Source organism: Muscardinus avellanarius, assembly GCF_963383645.1.
Source record: "Muscardinus avellanarius genome assembly, chromosome: 3".
NCBI lineage: Eukaryota > Metazoa > Chordata > Mammalia > Rodentia > Gliridae > Muscardinus > Muscardinus avellanarius.
In genome coordinates, this window is record NC_137788.1 from 132,298,353 (window position 1) to 132,320,863 (window position 22,511).

Below are 22,511 nucleotides of genomic sequence, written 5' to 3' on the forward strand. Positions count from 1 at the left end.
TCCACAGGACCCCCCCCCAAGCAGGCGGACCTGTCCCGCGCTCCCCACGCCAGGTTGCCTGCCCTGATTCTGGCCCCTTTTGGGCCCTGTCCCTGTCTATTGGAGGTCCCGCCTGGCTCTGCCATGCTGGAGAACACTGATGGAAATTCTGGAGGTGGGGCCGGTGTGGTGGCAGGCAGGATAGCAGCAGCCCAGCGATCTGCTCTGCTCTGCTCAGCTCTGAGGGCCCCCGTTCTGCACACACGCCCCAATCCTGGAATGTCCGCAGCGCTGAGAAGGAAGTGCTAGCCCCAGGCCAGAGCGGTAGTGGCTGAACGTCCCTGCTCCTGGAGCTGGCCCTGCAAACGGAAGCTCCATTTGCCGCATTGGCCTACAGTTGCCCCTGTTGTCTCTGGGTGGAGGGAGAAAAGTGGGACCAAAACTGTGAATGACCCATTAATTCTTCATAGCAGTCCTAGTATATTCATGATGCTTGGTTCTTTAAGAAGATTATTAGCTGGGTGTGGTGGCGAATGCTTGTAATGCCAGTACTTGGGATGCTGAGACAGGAGGATCATAGGTTTGCTTGTGGCCAGCCTCAGCTACTTAGCTAGGCCCTCCGCAACTTAGTGAGACCTTGTTTCAAAAATAAAAATAGCCAGGTGTGGTGGTGCATGCTTGTAATCCCTGCGCTTGGGAGGCAGAGACAGAAGGATCGCGCAGGCTTGAGACCCTGTTTCCAAATATAAATATAAAAAAATAGGTGTCTGGGAGTGTAGCCTGGAGGTGGAAGGGTTTCCAGGAACCCCAGTACCGCAAAAAGTAAAAATAAAAAGTTGGGGCTGGGGGTGTAGAATTCCCCTGGGTTCAATCCCCAGCACCACACACACACACACACACACACACACACACACACACACACACAAATTATTTTTGTGCTGAGGATTGAACTCAGGGCACTCTAACTCTGAGCTACGCCCCCAGACTTTTTTTTTTCTCTCTACTGGGGTTAGAACCCAGGGGCATTGTACCTCCTAGCTACATACCCCCAGCAGTATATTTTATTCTTTTCTTATCTTTCTTTTTTTATTTTTATTTTTTTATTTGCGGTATTAGGGATGGAACCCAGGGGCATACTACCAAGCCACACCCCCGATCCTATTTTTTAGTGTTTATTTTTTTAAACAGGGTCTCACTGAGTTGTGAGGGGCCTCACAAAGTAGCTGGGGCTATCCTTGAACCAATCCTCCTGTCTCTGCCTCCCGAATGCTGGGATTACAAGCATGCACCATCACCCTATTCTTTTTTTTGAAACAGAATCTCACTGAGTTTCAAAGGATCTCACTAAGTAGCTGAGGCTGGCCAGGAACCCTGATCTTCCTGTCTAAGCCTCCCAAATACTGGGCTTATTTATTTATTTATTTATTTGGTGGTACTGGGGGTGGAACCCAGAGGCTTTCTACCTCCGGGCTATACTCCCAGACCTATTTTATATTTTATTTGGAAACAGGGTCTCACTAAGTTGCTGAGAGCCTCACTAAGTAGCTGAGGCTGGCTTCGAACCTGCGCGATCCTCCTGTCTCAGCCTCCCAAGCGCAGGGATTACAAGCGTGCGCCACCATGCCCGGCCCAAATGCTGGGTTTATAAGCATGTACAACCATGCCAGGCTTCCCTAGACTTTTTAAAAATATGAAACAGGGTTTCGCTAAGTTGAGGAGGGTCTCAATAAATTGCTAAGGCTGTCCTTGAACCTGCCGGCCTCAGCAACATACGGCTGTCTACAACTTAGCAAGACCCCATTTCAAAATTAAAAGTTAAAATAGGGCTGGAAGTGTAACTCAGGGAGATAGAATGTCCCCTGGGTTCACTCCCAGTACCCAAAAAAAGAATAAAGAATATGGCTGGTATGTGGGGGGTGAGGCTCGGAGGTAGGATGTCTAGGTTGAGTGTACTTAATCTAAAACTACAAATTCTGAAATGCTCTGAAGTCAGAAGCTTTTTGAGCACCGACCTGATGTTTCACGTGAAAGTTTCCCTCCTCAGCACGCACGAATGGCTCACAATCAAAACACAAGCATGCTGACGACGGCGGCGAATAAAACTGCCTTTTGGGGAGATGCGCGTGAATTCTGTACGCCTCCTTGAGTTCCAGCCCCAAGAATGTCTCATGATGCACAGGCAAATATTCTGAAATCCGAAACGCCTCCGGGCCTAAGCATTTGGGATAAGAGATATTCAACCTCTACTAATCCATTCTAAACAAAAGGAAAGTGAGCGCGGCGCTATGAATCCGAGGCGATCTAATCCCAGACAAGAAAGCATTGAGAACAAAGGAGCATATTTCGTGTAGATGTGAGGCAGACTTTTCCCTGTAAAGAATCAGATAGTAAGCCGGGTGTGGCGACCCACACTTGTAATCCCAGACTTGGGAGGCTGAGACAGGAGGTCACAGCCAGCCTCAGCTACTTAGGTCCTCCGCAACTTAATGAAATCCTATTTCAAAATAAGGAATAAAAGCCGGGCGTGGTGGCGCACGCTTGTAATCCCTGCGCTTGGGAGGCGGAGACAGGAGGATCGCGCAGGTTCGAAGCCAGCCGCTCTGGCTTAAGAGACCGTGTTTCCAAATAAAAATATAAAATAGGTCTGGGAGTGTAGCCCGGAGGTAGAAGGGCTTCCAGGAACCCCAGTGGCCACCCCCCACCCCACAAAAAAAGGAATAAAATATAGGGCTGGGGATGTAGCTCAGAGGTAGAATGCCCCTGGGTTCCATCCCCAGTACTGCACCAAAAATAAAATAAAATAAAATAAAATAAAATAAAATAAAATAAAATAAAATAAAATGTATAGATGCTCTCACGCTACAATAGCAGCATTTGTAGCTCCAATAAAATGGTATAGGCTGTAAAGCCTAAAAGATTTACTACTTATTTTATTTTTATTGCAAAATAGGGGATTGAACTCCAGGGCCATCCTACCTCCCAGTTGCACCCCTAGCCCAGTTTTTTAACCTTTATTTTGAAACAGGGTTTCACCAAGTTGCGGAGGGCCCCACTGAGTAGCTGAGTCTGTCCCGGAACCCGTATCCTCCTGTGTCAGCCTCCCAAGTACTGGGATTGCAAACCTCACCTGTGTTCCGATAAAACTTTATTTACAAAACCAAGCGACGGGCCCTTATTTGGGGCTTTTGCTGACTCCATCCATAGAGCAAAGCTAAAATTATCATTAAGTTATAATAATCAAAGAATCTTTGCCCAGTTGACAGCATAGTTCCAAAATACTTAAAGAAGGATGGAAATCATCCCACTCCTGTAATTTTAGTACTTGGAGGCTGAGATAGGAGGATTGCAGGTTTGCGGACAGCCTCAGCAACCTGTGAGGCCCTCTGCAATGTGGGGAGACTCTGTTTCAAAATTAAAAACTCAAATAGAACAGTCAATATCATGTACCTCGTAGGCTTCTTGTGAGAACTCCATGTATGCGGCACATGGTAAGCGCCCAGGACGTGACAGCTGTTAGGATTTTAGTCCCCCTTCCGACAATTCATTGTTGACCCCATTCCACAGATGGAGAAGCTGAGGCCCAGAGAGACTGAGGGCATTCATCCCAGACACACAGCCAGGAAGTGGCAGGGCTGGGATTTGAACTGAGGTCTCTGGTTCCAGGTCCCATGAAATCAAATATGCTGTCCCAAGGGCATGTTCTCAAACATACCCAAACACATGCCAAATCAAGGCCATCTGTAGTGGCTCTCAGCCTGGCGCTAGGACCACCACGTCCATCCATGACCAGGAGGTCGGCTTGCTCTGGCCTTCCTGCCATTCCTGCGGGGGAAGCCAGCTCTCCCACCGCCGGGCCAGGCTGGTCAGCCTCACTCCTGTGATCATGACCTACCCCAGCAGGAAAAGTGGCCTCCTAAATCTTGTGAAAAACATAGATTCTCAGACTCCACCCAGGACCCATGAATCAGATTCTCCAGGGTGGGGCCTGGGAATCTGGACCCAAGGGCCCAAAGTAGGAGAAACACACGGACTCTTTTAACCCCTTTATCTTGGGACTGAGGAGGCCAGGGTGCCAAGGAGTCCTTGCTTTGCTGCAGGAGGCCCAGTGGGCCCGGGGCCTGGAAAGCCCCTCTCTGGACTCCTACCTCCACCAGACCTGCTGTCCCCGGCCCCCACCCCAGCCCCGGAATCTCTGGAAACCCTGTGCAGTGGCAGCGGCTGTGAACGGGTGTGCAGAGGCCTTCTGGAAACGCAGGCTCTGCTCGCAGACTTCCTGTGTCTTACAATGTTATCTTCAGAATAGGAAACTTTGCCCCATTTTTGCAACGCACATCCTTCGCCTGAGAGTCGTGGCGGTGCCGGCCAGCCGGGGCGGGTCACTCCTCCGGCCCAGGCCGGGAGTTGCTCTGACAGCGATGCAGGGACGGCCTTGCTCCTTTGCTGCTCACAAGAACAAACAAACAGACCGTTTTGCAAAAATAATTCATGTTGGCCAGGCTGGTCAGGAACATATGTCTCAGTTCTTTGGGCCTGCGGTGCCAAGGATGGGGAGCCGTCTCCTAGACAGCTGGCGGTGGCCCCACCTGCTGGGAGACCTCGGCAAAGTGACTTCTGCTCTCGGAGCCTCAGTTTCCCCTTCTGTGAAGGGGGTAGGTTGGGTTAAATGATCTGAAGCCGTGGCTTTCAGCACCACCACCACCCACTTCCTAACTTCCAGGTTTCTCTTTAAAATAAGTGTGGTATTGCTATTCCACAACACCCTATAGTTTTTAGAGTTTCTGTCAAACTGAAAAGGGCATGCCCCCTCAACTTGAGACATCCACGTGACCTACTGGGGTGCGAGGCAGCATCCCCAGCCAGCTTCCTCTGTGAGACGGAAGCAGGGATGTGGGCATGGGGCTTTCTGTGTGTGTGTGTGCGCGAGCGCGCGTGTGTTACTGGGGATTGAACCCAGGGGCATTCTACCTCTGAGCTACATCCCCAGCCCTATTTTTAATTTTTATTTTGAAACAGAGTCTCGCTAGGCTGATGCAAGGCTCGCTACTTGCTGAGGCTGTCCTTAAACCTGCAATCCTCCTGGCTCAGCCTCCCAAGTCCTGGGATTACTAGTGTGGGCCACCGCACCTGGCCGGGCTTGGGCTTCCCACAGGCTTGCAGTTAGCTGAGGCCTGACCTGCGCTCGCCTGCTGCGAGCCAGCAGCACAGAATGTTTATGTTCTTCCAGCCTGAGGGAGGAATGTTTTAGTTTGCGGAAAACAATGATGTGTGTATAGCCCACTAAATAACTTGGGACTGGCCAGAAGGAATGAGGTTTGCGAAAACAAGAGTCCCCCTGATGTCCTTTGACACCCCCATTCTTTCCCCCTCCCTTTGGCCTTTATTACTTCCCTCACCACAAAACGACTCATCCCTCCAGTGAGCTCCTGTTGGTGTGTCCCTGCACATAGTAGGCACTTACGGGGCAAGAGCAGAGCCCAGAATGCCAAGCGGAGGCTCGTGGTGCATCCAGCGGTACTGCCGTTGGCCGGAAACCAAACCCACAGCGAGTCCTCGGAAACATCCTACCCACTCTTAACCTTCAGGGGATTAGCTTCAGGGCTTCCGGGCGGAGCGGCCCATGTTCGAGGCCTGGGCAGAGCAGCTCTCTCTGTGGCTGCTTGTGAGCCACCGGGAGGGGTTCTTTGGAAGGTAGAGATGGCCAGACTCCAAAGGAGAGATCTGCTAGAAAGTGGCTCTTGACACATAAGGGCATCGGTTTGTTTGCTTTAGGGTCAGCGCGGCAAGGAGGGAGAGGGTTGAAGTGAGCTCAGATTCTGAATGCTTGGAGTGCGCAGCGTCTGATCAAACTGCAGGGCGCAACCCTGGCCCGCTGCCGAGCCCACCGTGGCCGTGGCAGACTCCTTCCGGTGGCAGGGTGCGTGCATCCCGTGGTGCTTGGGTTGAGATTAATTTCCAAAGCTCATGGAGAAGATGCAGAGGAGTCGGTGAAGGGGAGAGAGGACAAGGCCTCCACTTGTCACACGGGGCTTCCCTGCCCCAGAGCCACAGCAGAGCGGCCCTGCCTGCTCAGAACGCCCCTCTGAGGCTGGGTCCTCCGCCCAGCAGGTGCAGGCAGGGGCTTGGTTTGCCAGATGTCAGAAATGCCCACGATGGAGGCAGTCTTGGGGCCCACTGTGGGCACATTCTCTGCGGGCTCCACCAAGCACCCCTAGGACTAGGGGACAGAAAGTGGAAGGAGCAGAGGCCATGTCTCTGCCCGGGGTCTGCGGGCCTCGGAGGGGCTCTGCTTCCTCGGGGTTCAAGGCTGGAGGGCTGCGGGGTAGCGCCCAGACGGAGGCACCCCAGGGAGACTGGCGGCTCTGGGTCTCCCTGGCTCTGCTCCAGCCCCCACGTGCCCAGAGACACAGGCCGTTGCTCCTGACTCAGTGCCCTTAGGGACCCGCTGGGCTGGAACCTGCCAGCTCTCCTCAGTGACGCCTCTCCGACTTGGCAGGGCCACCTCCTGGAGCTGGAGCGGCCCTCGGCATTCCAGCTTGGCCCCCTGCCCTCCCCTCCGGGGCCTTGCAGTCTGTCCCTCTTGGGCCGAGACCAGGGGACCCTTGGCCTCACCAGTCCACCCGGGTCCCCTCCTGCTGCCCGCGTGGCCCCTCACCCCACCTGGATGTTACCACCGGGCTGCAGGTGCTGATTCCTCCTAGGAGGAAACCCGGGCTGGGTTAATTTGTAAATCACCAAGGAGGCCACAAACAGGCAAGCTCGCTTGGCTGGCTGCATTGCCGTCTGAGGAGTTCCCAGCCAGGGCTGGGCCCCTCCCTCCTGTACATCCAGGGGGACCCAACACCCTAGGAAACACTGCTTCTTTAAGAAGGGCACGGAGACAACTGGTTGGCACGCAGATCCCTGGACTGCCCTCCTTCCTGGGCAGCTACTGTTTACCAGAGGAGGCTATGCACCCCGGGGGCTTCTTTCCAGAGACCCCCTCACCAGCTCAGGCTGACTTGGTGGTGGGTGATGGGAAAGGACACTGGGGAACCAGGTCCTGTGATCTTTCAAATCCCACAGACTGCGATGCTGACCGGTGATGCTTCCTGTTAGAGGTCACTGGGAGAGCTGCTTTAGTGAGCAGATAAGAGCATTTGTAATTGGTATGCCCGTTGTTTATACAGTGCTAGTAGGATAAACAGTTCTACTGAGCCTTATTTATATTTTGCATTTGTTTATCAAAGCTTTTTTTTTAACTTCAACCCAGCTGCTTGCGGAATTATTACAAACTCTGGATTTATGAGTCCTAATTAATGGTACTTTATTGTATATGCACAATCATTTATCTTGGCAGAGCATGTGCTTTCTCCAGAAGCCTGTGTTTAGGGGGAAGGGAAGCCAGCCAAAAGACACAAGTGTCCCTTCCGCAGAGCAGCAAAGTTATAGGAGGATTTGGGGGTCAGATCAGTTGTCTTGTCAGATCAAAAGCAGATAAAGCATGAAATTCCTAGCATGCGTGAGGCCCTGGGTTTGATCTCTAACACTAGAGAAGGAGAGAGAGAGAGATTGACTGACTGACTGACTGACTGACTGATTGATTGATTGATTGATTGACTCAGAGCCCTAGGGGATGCCCTAAGGTGCCGCGTTCCTGGTGCCCACAGACTGACCGGCCCGGTGCACGTCTGGTGAAGTTGGGTATGCCGTGGGATGTGTGTAGGGCCAGAGGAGAGAGATGGCCAAAAGGACATGGATGGCACTTACCAACAGCATTCATCCATCCTTGCTTCTGACCCCACATGTTGCTGCTGTGGTTTTTATCCTCTGATATCATAGCTTGTGTGTGTGTGTGTGTGTGTGTGTGTGTGTGTGTGTGTGTTACGGGGGATGGAACCCAGGGGCATCAAGGTACACCCCCAGCCCTATTTTTTAATCTTTACTTTGAAACAGGGTCCCACTGAGTTGCAAAGGACCTCACAAAGTAGCTGAGGCTGGCCACAAACCATGATCCTCCTGTCTCAGCCTCCCAAAGGCTGGGTTTACAGGCATGCACCACCACACCCGGCTTGCTTAATTGTTTTTATTGATTGGTTTATTTTTAATTTTTTTCATTCATTTTTCCCTTAGTTGCTGAGGCTGGTCTCGAACCTGTGATCCTCCTGCCTCAGCCTCCTGAGTCCCTGGGATTACAGGTGTGCACCACCAGGCCCAGCTCATCATTCATGGCTCATGGCTTAATCCATTCAGCTGGCACCAGCCACCCAGCATCACTGCTGACCTGAAGCTCCCAGTCTAACTTGTAACCTAAAGGAGAAAAAGATCTCTCTTACACATAGGTCTGTTACACCGCTCAGCCAGGTGTGGTGTCTGAGCAGTACCTGTAAGCCCTAGCACTTGGGAGACTGAGACAGGAGGATCACAGGAGCGAGGCCAGCCTCAGCAACATGGCGAGACCCTCTGGAACTTAGACCCTATTTCCAAATAAAAAAATAAGATAGGACTGAGGGTGTCCTATTGAGCCCGATCAGAGGGCTCAATCCCCGGTACCAACAAAGCAACAAAACAAAACAAAACAGGATATTGCTCAGCGCCAGGGTTGTGCACTAAGGGCACAGATAGCTGTGGTCACCTTGCTTCTTGGGGTTTTTGTCCACGCAAAGGCTTCCCAAAGTCTTGTCCCAGACCAAGACGGGTCGGACTTCTCTTCCTCCCCAGCCCAGAAGACACCGGGATGGCGTCAACAAACCGAGCTGCAGCCCTCCCCTCCCCTCCCCCACCCGCTAAAGCGAGCAGGTGAATTTAGAGGCGGTGCCTTCCCCAGCCCAGCCTCTGGGCTGCTGATGGGCCTTAAGTCTTGGTCCCTTGGTGGCAACTGAGCCTGGCGGCAGGGGCGCACTTATTATATCCTTCCATCGCAGACAAGTGAGCAGCAGATCCCCGGCTCACAGACCAGGAAACCCAGGCGCGTGGTGGCTTCACCAAGGTGGTGGTACCCAAGTTGGATTGGCGCTGGGGTTGAGATGTGGAGGGAGACTTCTGGGTGTTTGGGTGTTCTGCTGTTATTTTTAACTCTGTTTTTAAACGTCCTTTCGTGTAGCAGTGGCAGCTAGACGGGGCCTGGCCGGGATGTTGTGAGCCGCTTGATGTAACTCAAAGCGCCTGGCCTGCGAGTTCCCTGAGTTCCCTGGTTCCCGCCCGAGGAGGAAGTGGTTGGCCAGGAATGCAACCTGCACCTCCCAGATTAATTAATAATTGAGAGCTGGCCCCCAGCCAGGAGCCAGAGAGATATGCCGAACAAAGAGCCCTGGTTAACTGCAGTGGGGGGAGGAGATGTATGACTTTGCCTGTGGCTAAAAGGGAAATTCACAATGGCCATGATTTATGGGCCGAATTACTCAGGATGCTCCTTAGTGGGCCCGATGTGGGCTGTGCTCTAGGAATGCAAGGCTGGTGACCTGTGAGCCATTGGGGCTCCTCGGGAAGGGAGGAGGAAGGGCTGGGGGTAGTTCGGCAGGTGCCAGTCTCTTGGAGGAGGTACAAGTCACATATGCGGAAGGCCTCAGGGAAGGTGCCTGTGCTAACGGCCTGTTGGGACTTCACACAGGCCGTAGAAGTGGCCCTGGCGTGTACTGCCCTGGGTTCAAATTCTGGTTTCTTGGCTGTGTGACCTTTGGCAGGGGGCTTAACTTCCCCAAACCTCCCTTTCTTCTCCAAATGGATACCTAAGATTGTTCCTGATGTTTAATGAGATGGGATGTGGGGACAGTGGGTGCTTAGTGGTGACTGGATTCCTGCAGGATGAATAGAGATGAGGCGGTAGGCACAGTCCAGCCTTAACAAAGGGCGCCGGAGGTCAATCTCTGCTGATGCTCACTGGGCCCATACATGCCAGGTGCCTGCTGGGCTCAGCCCCGCAACAACCCCTCTGGGCTCCCCTGGGTCCAGTAAGGTGCCCCCGTCCTCCCACTAGAAAACAGGCCCTGCAGAGGGGTGACCGTTCCAGAAGGCATTTGGGTGTCGCTGCCATTTGGGCGCAGCCCAGGTGTCTCCTTGGGCTTTCTTTTTTCAAGAAGTTGAGAACTGTGAACTGGATCATGGAATACAAGGCAGGTGCCCTCTTGGCTAAAAGGTTAGCCGCGGGGAGCAGACCAAAGAGGGACAGCTGTCCGACAGGACCAGTGTCGTTGTCCTGCCGTGCGGCCCACGTCACCCTGTGCCCATGGGTTCAGGCACAGATGGAGGCATTCTTCTGAGCAGCAGGAAGCAGGCTCGGTAGAAGGCAGCGGCAGTGGACGGAGGTTCCACCTGGTCGTTAACTGTCACCGAGGGTGGTCACCCAGCCTCTCTGAGCCTGGTAGTCCATTGCCTAAAATGGGGCCATTTCTGAATGGGCTGGGAGAATGGGGAAACCTCCAGAGTTAGAACAGCACCCCCACCGCCATTAGTGGGAGGGAGCCACCCGCTCACTTGGGCTCCAGGGTTGTGGGAACCAAGCCCTGCCTCCTCCGGCCCGGGACACCAGGCTGGCGCTCTGGGTTGAGGCGTGGGCCCGGGTCTCTGCAGTTAGCCCGGCGGGATGGATGAACCGCTTGGCGGCCTGGGAGCTGAATGGCACTGAGCAGCCCAGCTCACTGCAGGGCAGGAAGCATAGTCAGGAGCCTTCTTTTGCAACATTTTGTAGGGAACGTTTAAATCTCATGTTACTGTACTCTCTCCAGCAAATATTAGTATGTAGTTGTGGATTAATGATCTCACCAGTCAATATTAGCTTTTTTGCTTCTTATAAGGTGCTCCTGTTTGTTCCGGAAGCCTATAAAAAACGATTCAGGTAACCCTTGCTTTAAGAAAATCCATCACATAGGAAAATGCACTCACTGAAGAAGGGCAGATTGTGTATCTTTGTGTTCCAAAAAGGTATTGTAAAAGGGAGGTGCTAAGGCAAGAATTATTATTTATTTGTCTGTTTGTTTGTTCTGGTACTGGGGATGGAACCCAGGGGCCTTCTACCTCCAGGCTACACCCCCGATCTTTTTTTTATATTTTATTTGGAAACAGGATCTCACTAAGTTGCAGAGGGCCTCATTAAGTAGCTGAGGCTGGCTTCGAACCTGTGTGATCCTCCTGTCTCAGCCTCCCAAGTGCTGGGATTACGAGCAAGTGCCACCACACTGGGCTCTGCAAGAATTATTTTAAAACTGACTGCATGCCTTTGGTGCTTTAATTTGAGGACATTTATCCTAAATCGCATCTTCAGTGTAACTTACTGCAGGTATATTTGGCTTTCAAGGTCACACATAACCTAGCTGGTAAACAGGGACAGGCTGGTGTTAGATTGAGACTTATTCTGGGGAGCTCTGCAAAGAAGAAAACCAGCTCTGCTACCCCATTCTTTGGTGCTTTCATCTAAGTCCACACTCTCTGTTCTTACATCATAGAAATAGCAACCCAGAGGAATTAAATCTATCTCCACTGTCAGACAAGATGACCAGCAATGGCTTGGATTTAGGGAAAAAATTATTTTTTTTACCTAAAATGGTCCTCAGGATGGAACCCAGGAGCTTTCTACCTCCAGGCTACACTGCCAGACCTATTTTATATTTTATTTGGAAACAGGATCTCACCAAGTTGCTGAGAGCCTCACTAAGTAGCTGAGGCTGGCTTCGAACTTGCGCAATCCTCCTGTCTCAGCCTCCCAAGTACTGGGATTACAAGCGTGCACCACCATGCCCAGCCCCCCCTCCCAAAAAAAAAAAAAGCCACTGAAATAAGCCTTATGTGTGTATGGGGAGCTGGTGTGGTATTCCACCCGCAGGGATGTATCAGGAAGGATCAGCAGGCAGGGGGCAGTGTGGCCACTGTGCCATTCTCAAGTGGGTGGGGGTGGGGGTGGGGACCAGGTGACTTCCCAAGAGATTCCATTCAGCACCATCGAGAGCACCCTTTTAGGCTGCAGGGTGCCAGGTCCCTGGGGAGGAAAGGCAGTGATCAGGCAGTATGCTCAGAGGTGAGGGGTGGATCAGCCACACACCCTCCTGTTGACAGCATCAGCGTCATGGAGGTGTGGTTCAGGCCTAGAGGCTGTGGAAGGCTTTCCTAAAGAAGGCCACATGTAGGGGTCTGGGCGGTTAAGCAAAAGTCTGACAAACACTGAAGAACGGAGAAGGAAACTCATAAATCGCCCAGTACCAGACGCTGTTGCTAAAGCCTTCTGTGCCCCCCCCGCCCCTTTTAGCTAGGTGTCCCCCCCACACACAAGGAAACTCACACTGGGCAGGGCAGGCTCCATGCTCCAGACAGATACCCCCTGATTTTTTTTTTTTTTTTTTTAGTACTGGGAATTGAACCCAGGATCATTCTACCTCTGAGCTACACTCCTAGCCCTATTTTTTATTCTTTATTTTAAAGCAGGGTCTCACTGAGTTGCAAAGGGCCTCCCTAAGTAGCTGAGGCTGTCCAAAAACCGCGATCCTCCGGTCTCAGCCAGGGAGCCAAGCCGATGGCAGGGACTCGGGGGGCTGAGCTGTGGGTACCTTGCCTGGTCACCCCTCAGATGTCCCTGTGCACTGTAGATGCCTGCCCCTGAGAGCTGAGGCAGGCTGAGTGGAGGGCCATTCTTAGGTAGTTTACTTTTATGACTTTATACTGGTCCAAGCAGAAGTCTGAGGCCGAAGTTTCACCAATAAAACTCAAATTGGCAGGAGGATCACAGGTTTGAGGCCAGCCTGGGCAATGGAGTGAGACTATGTCTCAAAATTAAAAAAATAAATAAATAAATAAAAGGGGCTAGGGTGTAGCTCAGCGGTCCAGCGGCTGTGCACCCCTTCTGCGTGCCCAGGCTGCCTGCTGCCTGGACCCTCCAAGGGGCCTGTAGTATTCTCTGTGACCTCCGGTTCAGGGATGCTCAGAGGTGAACATGGACTCTGAACGCCTCCCGTGAGAACCCAGGCTCTGCCTGACCTCAGCACAACCCCGGAGACCAGCGGTCCTAGTGGGCGTCCGTGTGACCTTTGCACTTCTGCCACAGGCGGCGCAGGCCCACAGGCCGGGAGGATCTCCTTCCTGCTCACCATTGCCACTTCTTTTGGGGGGCCCGAGGTCCCTAGCTTCGCTTTCTTGCAGAGTGTTATTTCGGCATCTTGGCCGGGGCAGCCATAAAAGCAAGGCTCTCCCACCCCCAGGTGGTCTCCGAGTAAGAACACAAGCAAACAGAGCCAGCAGCTGACTTTGTGAGGAGACACAGGCCTTGGAATGGGAGCAAAGTTCAGAGCCTCTTGTTGCAGGAACTGGTTCCTTCAGGAAACGCGGCAGATTTCCTGAGCTGCTTATGTTGCTCTGTCTCTCTGCTTCCCTGGCACCTTTCACCTTTCCCCGGCCTTAGCTGCCTGGCTCTCTCCCCTGGCTCTCTCCTCCTTGAGGGCTAAGGGGGCTCCCTGCCTTACCTAGGTGGTCTTTTTTCTTTTTAGGCTTAAGTTGGGGCTTCCGTCAAAGTTTCTGGAGTGGCCTGTATAATCGGCCAGCTCTCCGTTGGAGGAGACGGCACCGATGCTAGCCTGGTTCTCCAGCCTCCCTGTGGCTCTTTGGGTCTCGGTGTCCACGGAAAGTTGTCAAGCTGGTACCTAGAGCATGGAGGCCTGGGGGTGGGAAAGCCACAGTGCCCGGGTCCAGGGAAACCAGAGCGGTCTTGCTGGGCTGGAAGCCACCTTTTTAGCTAGCTGAGGGCTGAAGGCAGGTAGACAGATGCTGATGGAAGTGGGCCCCAGTGTCCTCTGCCTGGTCCCTTTGCCTGCAGGAGTGGTAGGCCTGGAGGAGACGCTGAGCAGGTCCCTTGTTAGGGCCTGGCAAACCCTGTTTTGTGTCAGGGCTGCAGTGTGGGCTCATCCTTTCAGGATTCGTGTGAAGACTGCAGGAGATAAAAGAATGGAAACCTTACCTGTCACAGCCCAGGCTGACACTTTGTCCCACCAGAGACGTGGGCCGGGCCAGCTGGGGTCAGGGCGCCAGGGCTGAAAGGAAGGCCTTTCTGCAGGCCTCTCCCTAGAGGGGCCGCTCACAGTCCAGCCAGGCCGCCGCCGTCACCAGACCGCGGGTAGCTCCTCCTCCCTCCCGGGTCACAGCAGAGCAAGAGAGCAGGCTGCAGCTCGGAGGGCGCAGAGAGGAGAAGGTGGGCTCCGGGTTAGGCTGAGGTCCCGATTCCCTCGTGCATGGCCGTGGGGCCTCTCCAGGTTGGGGTCTGCCCCACCCAAGGATGGGGGTGACTCTCTTTCCTGAGCCAATGAAGTTCAACAGGCTTAGCAAGTGGAGACTGCCCAGCACGCACCGCCCGCCCCTCAGGGATGCCCTTAGGGCTGGAAGCCCTTCCTCAAGACCAGCATGGCATTGGGGCACCTCTAGATGATGCTCGTTTTGGCATTTTGCAGGGTCGGAATATTTGAGTGTGGGGGAGAAGGTAAATTTGGAAGCTCAAAAGTGTGGTGCTCGCAGGGCTGCAAAAGACAGCAGGTAGGGTGGCGTTGGAGAAGTCACGCTGCCCTCCCAGGAAGGTAGGAGCCAGGGCGCCAGCTCTGCTGCCTCTGAGGAGCCACCTCTTTTGGGGGTTCTGGGAAGCAAACCCAGGGCCTCAAGCATGCCAGGCAAGTGCATTGGGCTATACCCACAGCCCTCACATGACAGCTTGGAGAGGACTCTGCTGGGTGATTATGGCCCTGTGCCTGTGCAATTGCCCTGCCGGCGGCCTCTGAATTCTGCAACCCATGGGCGACATCACAGGAGCTGTGCAGAGGGTCGCCTGTCTCGAAGTCTAGATAGGCAGGAACTCAGGTTCCAGCGTTGCGATTTGGTTACATTTCGTTTCAGGCCTCAGCTCCTTTATCTTATGATGGGGATGGCTTAGGCCACGGATGTAGCGCAGTGGTAGAACACTTGAGCGCTTGCCTAGCGTGCACGAGGAACTGAGGTCCTGGGCCGGATCCCAGCACCTCCAAACAGCAAAGCTGGGAACTACCGCGCAGGAGCCGTATGTTGACAGAGCACGTTTAAAGTGTTCTATACTCTGCCGGTACATTTGCTAAAGGTCTGTTAAATCATGACTGGTTTATTGTATCATTATTATTCTCATTATTTCTCCTTGATTTTCAACTCCATTAGCACATCTTATCTTTGCTGGTATTATTACCTAATGTGAATACCCTTCTGAACTATACAGGCTGAGCCAATCTATTATACAATTTATGCAAATAACAGAGATAAGCCTCCACGAGCCCTAGTCATAGCTGCCAACTTAGGCAGAGCAGAGCGCTCCATTCGAGTCAGGCCTTTTTTTTTTTTTTTTTTGGTGGTACTGGGGTTCCTGGAAACCCTTCTACCTCCGGGCTACACTCCCAGACCTATTTTATATTTTTATTTGGAAACAGGGTCTCTTAAACCAGCGATGCTGGCTTCGAACCTGCGCTATCCTCCTGTCTCCACCTCCCCAGTGCGGGGATTACAGGGGTGCGCCACCACGCCCAGCTGAGTCAGGCTTTATTTGACACACTTGAAATGCATCCAGTGGCCTCATAAAGGAGCCATGATCTCAGCCCCTTCCTTGGTTTAGGAAACTGAGGCCCAGGGCCATGAGGTCACTTGCCCAGGATCTCATAGCCGGTGAGTGGCCAAGCAGGTCCTGTGCAGCCCACTTTGCCCCGAGCCCAGGCTCTTGCCCAGCCCCATGCCAGAGGCCCCCAGCTGGTCCTGGCTGTATGGCTAATGTCTACTGTGACCTTGGCAAGTGACTTTACCACTTCGGGCCTCAGTTTCTGCACCTTGGGCACCACGGGGCCGAAGCGCCCTCCTCCTCGCCGTCACTCTACCCTCAGCTCCCAGATCCCATCACACGTCTTAAGAGTCACACACCACCCACCCCAGGACGCCAGGCGAGTGACTGTCCGGAGGGTGGTGTCCAGCAGGCCGAAGAGCCCCCCGAGGTGGGCCCAGTGTTGGCCGGCAGCAGCGGTGGCCAGACCGCCCGTGATGTAATGACCGATTAGGAACTTCCTCTTGGAAGCTCCGCTTCCTCTAGGAGCCAGAGGTGCTGGAGCTGTGTGCTGGGGGGTGGGGAAGGGGTGGGAGCGGGCAAGAGGAAAGTCCTGTCAGCTGGGCGGCGTTTGGACCCAGTTCAGCCGAGAGGCTCCTCTAAGCTGCTGACCATTAGCATGGCCCTGCGCACATTCCTTCCCGGCTTTACTGCCCAGCCGGGTGGAGAAAGCGCTGGCGGGTTCCCCTCCCCTGACAAGGAAAGACAGTTCTCACCTAATGCTGCGCCTCCAGACCTGTGCAAAGCCTGGAGCCATTTCTGCAGCCCAAAACGACAAAGGAGGGTTAAGTAGAAACCCCTTTTCCCTTCTAAGTTTGATAACAAAACTACTTATCTAATGGGCAAACAAGGCTTTAAAAGGGCTGTTTGGCTAACCAGATGCAGGGCCACGTAATTACTCCCAGGCCTGGGAGCCACAGATGAAAAGCTGCCGGTGCTGGCCCCGGAAGCCACGGGCAGGACACGGGACAGGAGTTTTCAGGAGTGCAGGGGGAGCCTTGTGCAGCCCTGTGGATAGGGGAGAGCAAGCCCAGCTTATTCACTGGGTGGCCCGGGGCAAATCATTTAACCTCCTGGGTCTCAGCTTGGTGGGGGGCTGGGCCCTTGTTTGGGGCTCACTCGTGTGGCTGAGCAGGCCAGGCCCTGGAGAGGCAAGCCAGAGCCGCGGTGGCCGGCAGGTGGTTGCTGCGCCAGGTGGATGTGTAGCCGCAGCATGATGGGCCCCCCAGCCAGGGCCCCCCGAGACCAAGAGGGTGCAGGCTGGGCCTCCCGCGCACACTCAGCCTTCGCTTCTAGAGCCTTTTGCGGATGCCCCAGGCACACTTCTGGTTCCTTCAGGGGATAGATGAGTCCAGGGTGGCTTGGCCAGAAAGCCAGGGGAGGTGCAAGAAATCAAGCCGTGGGGGTGGGGGTGGACCTTGGGCTTATGGAGGGCGCAGCCCATGGGGAGTGCACAGGACCACTCCTGCCCTTTGTTTTGACCAAAAACTGCTGATTCAAAGAAGCCAAAGACTTTTCTTGGGATTTTAGTTCTCTTCACCTCCCCCAGACTGCAATTGGCCCTTTCGGTGCCCCAGAATCCCCATGGATACATACATTGGGCTCTCAGCACCCTTGCCGGCAGAGAGGCCAAGCAGGAGGCAGGCCAGCCATCGCAGACGCTGGCTTCCGTGCAGGGGAGAAGGCCTATTTATTGCTGGGGACAGGGCCTCCTGCCCTGCCCAGGCATCCACCACCCTCTGGTGGCAGGAATGTGGGAGCCGCTGGGAGGGAGCTGGCTGCCTGGAGCCTTGGGAGGCCACTCTAGGACAGACACGGGGACAATGGAATTCATAGCTAAGTGTTTGGGTCAGGACCTTTGTGTATACCTCAGTTCCCACCGAGCCAGTCAAAATATCAAACATATCATCCCTCTCCTTGGGGGTCCACTGTCATTCCTCCTCCTCCTCCTCCTCCTCCTCCTCTTCCTCCTTTTTTTTGGTGGTGTTTGGGGCCACATCCCGGGCCTTGCTCGCATGCTAGGTGAGGGACCACTGTCTCCACTGGGAGCTTCACCTGCCCAAGAGTTTGGGACCAACGGAAGCAAATATCACAGCCGCGCTTCCGCCCAGCAGGCTGCACTTGAGGTCACCCAGGTTGCTGTGTTTCAGTAGTGTTTTTTTTTTTTTTTTTTTTTTTTTTTTTTTAAGGGGGAGAACCTGTTGTTTTGTTTTTAATCCCTCCTCTTGTTGATGGATGGCTCAGCTGGTTTCTGGTTGGGCCAGGGGCGAGAGTAGTGACTGGAGTTGCTGTGACCGTTCATTAAACCACAGAAATCTAAAGCTGAAAGTGAAAGGGGTTGCCCCCAGTGCTCAGATGGGAAGGCTGAGGCCAGGGAAGGAAGGTGACCTGCTGGGTCGGGACCAGGAAGCAGGACGCGGACTCCCCAGACCCAGTGCTCCCTCCTCCCACCAGATTCTCTTAGGAGGACCCAGGGTCTGGCTGGGAAGGAGGCCAGGCCCTAGCAGGGGTAGCGAACAGGAGTTTCGGTCAGAGCGCGGACATCTTTGATGTTCGCTCAGGTCTGACTCCCTGGTATTTATTTGCAATTAAAGAGCTGGCTTCTAATTAGGCTGATGGCTGTGGGAGATGGTGTGTCCACAGCCTTGGACCCACAAGGAAAAAAGGCTCCTTCTGCAGGAGGCTGTCCCCTCGAACCCCGAGCAGCAGCCCCTGGCTATGGACAAAAGGCGCGGTGGGCAGGGCGGGGAGCCGGGGAGCTGTCGGCTTGTGGTGGACACACTGTGAGGCCACGGGTGCGGGTTTGGGGACGGAGCCACTGGGGGCTCGTTTTTCTGTTCCAGCCCCCCAGTCATTCATCACAGCCTCCTTTCATTCCTTCACCTTGTGAGCATCTGTCAGTGCAGGTGCCAGGCTGGGCGCCAACTTTGACGTGTGTAAAGTGCTTGTGATTGGCGAAGGGCTTTGCTACCCACCGTCACACTGACACTCTCTGTACGGCGGTGACCCTTGGGCAGTGACCATCAAACCTCCAAGGATTCCTGGTTTCAGAAGGGTAAAATTGTGCTGGAACCAGTGACCAAGACGGCTGCTTCTTTCTACACCCAGTTGCTTTTGTTTGTTTGTTTGTTTCTTTTTTTTTTTTTTTCCAGTACCACGGATTCAACCCAGGGGCATTCTACCTCTGAGCTACACCCCCACCCCCACCCCTGTCCTATTTTTTTATTTTTTGTTTTGAAACAGAGTCTCACTGAGTTGCAAAGGGCCTCACTAAGTAGCTGAGGCTGGCTGCAAACCACCATCCTCCTGTCTCAGCCTCCCGAATGCTGGGATTACAAGTGTGCGCCGCCACACCCAGCTTGCCAGAGTTTCCAGAAAATCCACAGGAGGCTGTGTGAGCCAGGCGCTCACTGACGGCCCAGTCCATTTCCTAGTCAGGGAGACCAGGCTGGGGACCACTCAGCAGTTTGTCCAGGGCTGTGCGGCTGGCCGGGTGGCAGCCCCAGGTCTGTCTTAATCCGAAATCTTTTGGCTCATGTGAGTGGGGGGGAGAGTAGAACGTGGGGTCCCAGATTCTAGTTTCTGCTATCCCGCCCCTGCCATGCATCCTGGGGCAAGTCGCTCTGTACCCCCAGAGCACCCATCCTCCGGGTTAAAGGTCACTCACTGGACTCCGTGTTTTCCCTAGGCCAGTCTCAAAACTAAAGTTCCCTTGATTCCCAATGGGAAAAATGAAAATAAGTCCTTATGGGACAAAAGGAAGCAGGGTTCACCCTATTTATTATTCCTGAGCCCCCTGTTAAAATATGGGTTGACTAGCAGAAGTCCTAAGTGTTGGGTCCCACTGGATGAGAATGATGCCAGGGACCCTCAAGCTCTGGAGCCTTGGGGCTGCAAGCAGGTGGCTCATCTTGGATCTGACGGAATCCCAAGTTCTTGCCTGCTACCCTGCCACTGCCCCCCAGGCAGTGTGCAGACACTTGCTGTCTGTTTATTTCCTGCCTCCTTCCCTTTTGGCACATCCCTGGAGCCTCCTCAGGCAGCCTCGGGGGCAGGTAGGGAGGACTGAGACCCGGTTGGGGTCGGGGTCCTGGTCGCTGACCAGCAGCACAGACGCCTGTTAGGGCCCTGGAGGGCGCTGCCACTCAGCGCTCCAGGAGGGAGCCAGGGAGGCCTGGAGGGGCAGTCCTCCTCTCAGGACTGGGGAGACGTGGCTGGAAGTCAGGCCTGGCCAGGCATTACCTACTCTGCTCAACCAAAAGAACCACAGGGGTCGGTGCAGCCTGGGCCCTCTGGGGACTCTGGTCTTGTTGAAGTGGGGGGCTGAGGGAGGCATTTGGCCTGGAGGAGGTGATGGGAACTTGCAGGAGGGGGAGAGAAGTCATTAAAAAGCCCTGTGGAACTGAGAAGAGCAAGCACCTACCTGCCTGCAGCCCTTCCCCAGGCCACTCTCTTGACCCGGAACTACTTCTCTGCCTGGGCAGAGCTGCTGCTTTAGGGCCGGTCGCCCTCTCAGAACCTTACCTGTAGAAAGGGAATACTGAGCCCTCTCCCCGTGAGACAGGAGGCCTCTGGGACTCGGGGTAACACAGACTTTAGTAGTCCCAGACCACGAGAGCAGTCTCAGCTACAGAAAGGGAAACTGAGGCTTAGATAGGAGGGAACTTGCTTGGCGCACGGGCTTTAGGGAGGACCTTGCCCCGATCTCCACCTCCTGTCTAGAGTGTGGTCTGGCACTGAGGCCAGCTCCAGTGTTCTCTGGGGTGTACCCTAGGCCTCAGTTTCCCCCTCCTAATGGGACTCTTGTGAAGAGTACTTATAGATGGCACGCGGTGAGGTGATGCTGTGGCCTAGCCCGTCTCTCGCCAACTCCCGGCTGCTCTTCTCAGTGCCCACCTTGCCCAGCCTGGCACGCCCAGGGAGTTCTTGTTGGTTGGTGAGCAGCTTTGGGGTTTCATGGCCAGGTTGGTCTATGCTGCTGCCTGGCCCTCGGGGCACCCCAGCCCTGTGCCAGATGGATGGATGCCAGGGGCCCCGCCTGCTGGGACTGATTGAGCACCAGAAGCTGGTTAACCATGGTCTTGGGCTATCTCTGTTCCCACCTGCTAAGGGGCGATTCAGTCTGGGACAGGGAGGCGAGCTGCTTAGAACGATAGGAGCTTTGGGCTGGTGTGAGGACCTGGCTTCCCCTGCAGACCCGAACCTGTGGGTGGCACCCAGCCAGGCAGCCAGATTTATAAGAAGGCTGAACGCATCCCCGCCCCTGTCTGTGCCCCACCCTTAATATTGACCCTCTGAGCCGAGTGTAGTGGCGCACGCTTGTAATCCCCACGCCTGGGAGGCTGAGACAGGAGGATTGCACAGGTTCAAAGCCAGCCTCAGCTACTTAGTGAGGCTCTCAGCAACTTAGACCCTGTTTCCAAATAAAATATAAAGTTGGTCTGGGAGTATAGTCTCCTGGTTCCACCCCCAGTACCACACACACACACACACACACACACACACAACTCTGTTCTCTTCTGGTGGGGCCTTGGACTAGGGCCGGGGATCCTAGCCAGGCCTCAGTAGCTGTGAGCCCTGGGCCGGCTGTGGGTGCCATCGGCTTGTAGACCAGGAGAAGGTGTGTCGCATCTGGCAGCGGGTGGCCGCGCCTTTGGGTACGCTGCAGGTGTTTGTCCTTCCTGCTAGTGAGTCAACGCCTTGTGGGCAGAAGCTCACGTAGTCCCTGTCTCTGCATCACATCAGCTAGCACACAGTAGGCTCCCTGGCTGGCACACTAAGTACACAGCCTTTGTGTTCTCCTTTGCCTGAGGGTGTGTGTGAGAGAGTAGGGGGGAGATGGCCCCCACTGTGTGCTAAATATCCCTGAGAAGACGCAGCACACAGCAGGTGTTCACCCAGCCCCGACTGTCCAGACGGCATCCACCTTCCCACCCCACTAACGCCCCTGCGCTCTGTGCTTGCCCCGCAGACGCCAGCATGTCTCCGGACGCCACCAAGCCGAGCCACTGGTGCAGCGTGGCGTACTGGGAGCACCGGACGCGGGTGGGCCGCCTCTTCGCGGTGTACGACCAGGCCGTCAGCATCTTCTACGACCTACCTCAGGGCAGCGGCTTCTGCCTGGGCCAGCTCAACCTGGAGCATCGCAGCGAGTCGGTGCGGCGCACGCGCAGCAAGATCGGCTTCGGCATCCTGCTCAGCAAGGAGCCGGACGGCGTGTGGGCCTACAACCGCGGCGAGCACCCCATCTTCGTCAACTCCCCGACGCTGGACGCGCCCGGAGGACGCGCCCTCGTGGTGCGCAAGGTGCCGCCGGGCTACTCCATCAAGGTGTTCGACTTCGAGCGCTCGGGGCTGCTCCAGCACGCGCCCGAGCCCGAGGCTGCCGACGGCCCCTACGACCCCCACAGCGCGCGCATCAGCTTCGCCAAAGGCTGGGGGCCCTGCTACTCGCGGCAGTTCATCACCTCCTGCCCCTGCTGGCTGGAGATCCTGCTCAACAACCACAGATAGCGGCGGCCGCGAGGCCCAGCGCCCGCCGAGCCGCCATCCCTCACCTCGAGAGGGGCCAGTGCCCAGGACGCAGCCCCCACGGACGAAACCCCCCAAATATCATCTACCTAGATTTAATATAAAGTTTTATATATTATATGGAAATATATATTATACTTGTAATTATGGAGTCATTTTTACAATGTAATTATTTATGTATGGTGCAATGTGTGTATATGGACAAAACAAGAAAGACGCACTTTGGCTTATAATTCTTTCAATACAGATATATTTTCTTTCTTTTCCTCCTTCCTCTTCTTTATTTTAAGAAAATGATACAGCAGAGCTAGGTGGAGAAGCCTGGGTTTGGTGTATGGTTTTGAAATATTAATGCCCAGACAAAAAGCTAATATCAGTCACTCGTTGATAATAAAGTATTCACAGTCTAGATTTTTTTTTTAAACACTGTCTTCTTTTTACAAAGAGG

At 54.3% G+C, this 22,511-nt stretch overlaps 1 protein-coding gene across 1 annotated transcript in view; it reads left to right on the plus strand.

Annotated features, from left to right (window-relative positions):
• The window catches only part of SMAD6 (SMAD family member 6), a gene marked incomplete at both ends in the record, with an annotated part of 70,651 nt that extends 48,606 nt beyond the window's left edge, over positions 1 to 22,045 (plus strand). The window contains one exon of the mRNA XM_080693114.1: positions 21,504 to 22,045. Within this exon, the coding sequence (XP_080549240.1) occupies positions 21,504 to 22,045 (542 nt within the window). The remainder of the gene's footprint in view (positions 1 to 21,503) is intronic.
• Between the last annotated feature and the right edge of the window lie 466 nt (positions 22,046 to 22,511).